General features: G+C 43.6%; 1 protein-coding gene across 1 annotated transcript in view; it reads right to left on the bottom strand.

The window, feature by feature from the left end:
* LOC117492539 (pleckstrin homology domain-containing family G member 1) overlaps nt 1–5,733 on the bottom strand; it is a 34,708-nt gene extending 28,975 nt beyond the window's left edge. The window contains 1 exon segment of the mRNA XM_034142840.1: nt 5,297–5,733. Coding sequence (XP_033998731.1) covers nt 5,297–5,306 — 10 coding nt within the window. The 5' untranslated portion in view covers nt 5,307–5,733.
* Between the last annotated feature and the right edge of the window lie 267 nt (nt 5,734–6,000).

Below are 6,000 nucleotides of genomic sequence, written 5' to 3' on the forward strand. Positions count from 1 at the left end.
TTAACTAAGGTTGTCAATATTAAATGGAAAGGGCACTGGAACTGTTATTAAACTTTAATTTTGAGTAATTCTTACGAAGACACCAATAAATCCAACAATGAATCAATGTCTAACCCTAACCCTGTTGATGTTCATTGCTACACAAGCGTGTATTTGACAATGTGCTTCAACTGATAACTTGTCTTCATTGATGCAGACAGTCCTCGCTACCAGTCCAGTCAGGTTTAACGACTCATGCTACACTTAACCCGACCACTTCAGTCGCACTCTTTATGGTCACCTGAAGTGCTCTTTATGCTGGAGTGGTCAGCAAACAGCTGTGAGCACCCTCACCTCTTTACAGCCCTGATGATCCTCACAAGTAGATCAAACTGCTCTGTGAATGTTTGGTAATGTGAACATCCCATGTGGCTGGTTAAAGCACAAACTAGTTCAACATATGTTTTAAAGGATTTTGTCATATAGAGCTGCAAAAACATTCCTTTTGTTTATTTTTGATTGTGCGGTATCCTAAATCATTGGGTTGGACAATGTGTAAGCCAGTTTGATCATTAAAGACTATATACAATTTAAAGAAAGTCTCCCCCAGCAATAAAACACAGTCCAAGGAAAATGAAAGAGGGGATTTGGTACTAAAAGGTCTAACTTTGGAAAATACCCACTTGGTTTGGCTAGCTTGTCAAGCGTACATTAGATTTGGCTGAACCTTGGAAGGCATTTTGCACCGAGTGAGTCGTGCAAGGAAAGAATAGTTCAGGGTCCGTTTGGAGAGGAGGAACGATTACATTGACCACAGATACGCTTTAGATTAGGCAACGCAGACCACATCGACCACGGACTGCAGTTCTTCATTCCCTATCGTGGTTGTCTGCCTTTGGGTGTCAGCATGCACAGTCCTTGACACTGTTGACATCGAGAAAATCTAAAGATCCGGAGAGTCCAAAAGGAGGAAGCCGTTATTTAAGCTGTATTAACCCTTCCAATGTTATATAACTCTATATTGGTGCATGTGAATGAATGCCACTAGAGCTTTCGTCTTCATACCTTCTGCACAATCCACAAATGGCCACCACAATACCTCAAATCTACTTATTTTTTGCACAAATGATATTCACTGTATTTATGGTGTGTGCAGCCAGAAAGAGAGAGTCGGTTAATTTGGAGAATTAGAGATATGAACATTATCATTTACAACTTGACTGTCATGAGGAGAGCAGGACAAACGTCAATGTCAGTCAGTTTACGACCGTCCCCTTTCTCACACATGCACTTCTTCTCATAAATTACAGTAAAATTGCGACTTGATTTCAATTGTATTCCTACCTTCCTGACATTCCTTTGTTTTCTTTTCCTATTATACATTCAAACTGAGAATATGTTCTGACAGGACATTGACTAACACCAAGTTTGTCTGTCATACGAGCTCCACAGGACATTCCTATGGGCTCAGACCATGCCTCTCCAAGCATATACTTTACTATGTAAAAATACACATTGACCAGCAGCCTGTGTGTATATGGCTGTAGACCACCAGCGCTCATTTTTGCATTTGGAGCATAACATGTTTATAGAACTCCCTTTTCACACTCAAATTACTGAGTGTCATTTGAAGGCACAATCAAAGAAGATAACATGAAGGGCGTTGTGTCTCATTACTTTTAGATTACTGGGAAAGCTTAACCTTTAAACTGCCTCAATTGTAAACTGAATGCATGATTTTTTAAATCTTTTAAATTCAGGAAGCACGCAGGAAAGCCAACTCATGACTTTTTCCGGATATTCAAATTGTGATTCAAGCAAATGTGAAACATGACAATGTCTATCATTGAAGTACAATGATAGACATTTTGCATGTAGGTACATTGTGGTATATGCTCTGTGACAAATGTGTACTCCAAAAGTACAATACACAGTACACAGCAGCTCTCACGAGGGCACTAAGACCTTAAATACAACATCCACAGGTACCCAGTTCAATTCATTTAGAAATGAACAAAGGTTTAGTTAAATAACTAAAGCATTTGTCCCATAAAGGAGTCAGTAACTAGGCAGGACTTGACCGCACAGCTCGTACAGCTCATGGATCTTTTAATCGACCTTGTTTGTCTTTGTGTGTTCTTGTTTATATTGCGACAGGCCTACCAGATGGCAAGAGAGTTCAATGCCAAGCAGCTTACGGAGCGTCCACACAGCAGTGTTAAACAAATCTTGGAACGCTTCTGCCCATTCACTTTGAATGGGGTGACGTCACTTTGCCTCACTTTTCGCCGAACTGCATTGTGGGAAGCAGAGCGGAGATTTTCAGGATTTTCAGGATTCAAAGTTGAGCAATGTTCAACTTTTGAAGCTGAGGTGGAAGCGTCAGCCAATCAAATCCCGTTTATGCACATCTGACAGTTCAAACGCTAGCCAATCAAACGGCGTGTATGCTGGGAGAGACATACCGCAGGTCATTTCCTCATATTCCAAAAAATGGAGGAGAAATGAGCGGTAGGGAATCACCCGGTGCTTTATGACCAGTCCCTATTTACCTACCGGGATATAAACCGGAGGAGCCAGGCATGGAGGGAGGTGGCAGAGACAGTGGTAGGTTTTCGCCTGTTTGGGGAGTTTATATCCAGTTTACTTCGGGCTTTTTTCCTTCGTATGTCGGGGGCGGGAGATTCATGTGATTGGTTGTTGGTCGCGTTGCTCGCAAAAAATCCCCAAGCTTCAGATACGCCCACCTCCAAGATTTTTTTAACGCTGCTGTGTGGACGCTCCGTTACAGTCCTAAAATTTGACTAAATATTATTTTATGCAAGTACAAATTGGAAGTTGCCCAGTGGTTTTTGTCTTCACTTTGGAAACCTTTTGGTAACACTTAAAGCTGCAAATTTAAAAGGACAACTTAAGGGTGAAACATAATGGAAAGAGGACATGTGAGAGAGTGAGAAATGAGGAGGAGAGGAACCCAGAGGAATGAAAGTAGGATGAATAGATGAGAAGAAAGGCCGGAGGTCAAACACCACCCACCCTTTTTTCTCTTTTCCATTTCCCACTCAATCCATCTCATTTTGAATTCTGTCTTTTGTAGTACTTTAACCCTTAACAGGTTTCTCTATCTCAAACCCATTTATGTATTTCTCGCATCTTTAAAGCATCAAATGCAAGAGAGTTTGAATTCCCTGCGGGCTCATCGGAGACACTGCAGCACAAAGAAGCACCTTACTTTGTGTTTAGTTATGGCCTCATATCTTCTGTCAGGTCCACTTAAAAGTTAGTGTCCGTTTCTGATAGAGACGCAGGCCTGATCTCAACTGACGCTAAGGACCTTAAAGTGTCACTCAGGATTTCACACCACAGCCGAAACAACTGCAGAGGGGCCGAGAGCCGGAGCAGAGAGAGGGCAGAGGTGGGAGAGACGGAGAGAGGTGAAGGATGGGATTGGAGACGGGAGGCGTTTTCCACTGAGCAACTTATCACTGGAATAACAAAGAGCAGCTCTGGCGTGGACAGATATTATAATGCAGATGTCTCGGACGAGAGCGAAGAACGAAGAGAACATTCCTTCTTCACTGTGTTGGCGCAGAACAAGCTCCCACCATCTCAACGCAGAATTTCAAACATCTCGACACACGTCATGACTGGGAAAGACAGGAGTTTAAACTTGAGGTGCGACTTAATAGACTCGTGTGGCTTTCATTGCCTCACAAAACACGGTTAAAGCAAACACACACACAGCTGGGAGGCTAATTAGTAACAAATGGCTTTTTTCTCATGATAAAGTAAACAATGAAACAACAGCCAAGCACGGCTTCATCAACTCAACCCTTCTCTTCAGGTTGGGTTTATGAGAGGCTGGTGGAGTTTCTCTGTTAGTCATTGACACTGCAGACATCAGCGAGGAATGTGCAGCACAGTTTCATCTGACAGCACCGGTGTTTAGTCTCTGTGGGAAAAAATGTCCACCTGCAAACTTACACCCCCTATTTTCAGACCCTCACACCAAACCCTTGGGACACCACTGCGGATCTGGCTGCACTGCACACACCCTTGCCCTCCCTCGGAGTGTGACACACTAGCCTCATTCTCTGATCCCTTTGGATCGCAGCCCAGAGAAATCTGGACTCTCTGCATCCACTTCAGTCACTTTCTGTGAAGTCCTGCAACTACACACATACCTTTGTTGACACTAAAGCACCAGATTGGAAAACTATTGATTGCTTTTCCATATTAGACTACTCCAAAAAGGGACCCGACCCCCCACTCTGCACCCTGCTTTCCCCTGCAGCTCCTTGCACGGGGGGCAGATGTCCTCTCGGAGGACTGGGCTCGCAGGGTGGGAGGAGGACGGAGAGGTCTATTGTCTCTGGCACCTCTAAACCAAAGAGTTTGCTCTAAGCAGTAATTATTCCCCCCTCCTCTTCACTCTTCTACTCTCCGCTATCCCCATTTGTTGCTACCCCCCCCAACTGCTGCCCTCAAGGCTCTAATTTGGGTCACAGGCTTTAGAATGGCATCTCAACACTCAGTCAAACCTACACCAGCAAGGGGCAACTGACACATGCACTAACAGAGAAATGAGTCTCTGAAAGGCTATTTTATTGTTTATTTGTCAACGTGCCACACACATTAGATGCTTTTTGTCACATTTAACTAGATTCCTGAAATGCATGCATTTAAATGACATCTGCAAGTACCAACTAAGTACTTTTCAAACCACCAGGATTGTGAAAGAACAGCAGAAATCTGTGTGCACCTTCATCTCGGCATCATTAAGAATCTGCCCCGCGAGAAAGCAAACATGCTCCATTCAACACAAGGGGTGAGAAAACAACCAGAAGACGCTGTTCATACAACTGTACTGCCGAGGGACGGGCGCTGCAAAGACACTTCACACAGCGCTGTCAGATGAGGGAAGAAATATCACACACAACGCACAAAAGAGCCACGAAGGCAAACAGCCAAACCATCAATGGCAAGTAACCGGACCTTGTGTTTATAAGTTACTGTCTGTAGTTTGACCAGATGTCACTTGAAAGATCCACTTTTTTTTGCCAATGCCCCATATGATGTCTTATTTTGATCATCATTAGCTGCTTCCTTATTAGACCAAAGATAAAAGTGAAAGAATACGTAATTCTACATTACATTTTATTCGTTTTATAGACATGCAAAACCTTGGACTGCAAAATCTCGTCCCACCACATCAAAGAATCTCTCCACCTCCGGAGAAACTTGTCTGAGTGTCTATAATTTGATCATGCTGGGAAACCTCTTTGAGCATATCTGGAGAAAAAGGAAAACTGCTTACCGGTAGGCATTGTTGATTGGTCCCAATTCAACAGTGTGAATTACTTTTTTTAAACTGAGGTGAAGGTTTAAGGAAAAAAAGGTTTCCCAAGCAGGTCACATATCCAGAGTATTCCAAACAGTATTCCCAACAAAAGTTTGAAAAAAGTTCCCTTAGATTTCCAAAGTCATTTTGAATCCTTCTTTCCTTGGAGCAAACGTGCAGTCTGCTCCTCAAAAGTATACACAGGAGCATACACTCTCAGGTTTTTGTGCTGGACACACACACACTCCAACACACTCCTCTGGCTGATGGCTGTTCTTTCTCTCACTTTAGTTGGCTAAGGATCTCCTCTGTCTGAATGCCTCTCTCCCTCCCTCTCTCCTGTGGCAACACATCCACCGCCTGCATTTGTGCGTCTAAAAGTGTTCATGTGTGTGTTTGCAAGGGAGTGTGTGTGTGTCAGAGTGAATGGCCTCTGCTCTCTTCTGCTCCCTCCCTGCTGGGTATTCCCCTCCCCTTGACTCCTCCTCCCTCTCTCCCACAGCAAATTACAAGGAGCTGGGAGTTCTTCCTCTCCTTTTTTCCTATCTTTCCTTCCCTTCTTTTATCTTCTCCTACATTTCTGCCCCTTCCTCTCTCTTTCCAAATTAAAACTTTTTTACACCTTTTGTGTGTGTGCGTCTGCTGCACGCTCAGCAGGCAGCTGAACTGCTGCTGTTATC

This window comes from Trematomus bernacchii, unplaced genomic scaffold, assembly GCF_902827165.1.
Source record: "Trematomus bernacchii unplaced genomic scaffold, fTreBer1.1, whole genome shotgun sequence".
Lineage (NCBI taxonomy): Eukaryota > Metazoa > Chordata > Actinopteri > Perciformes > Nototheniidae > Trematomus > Trematomus bernacchii.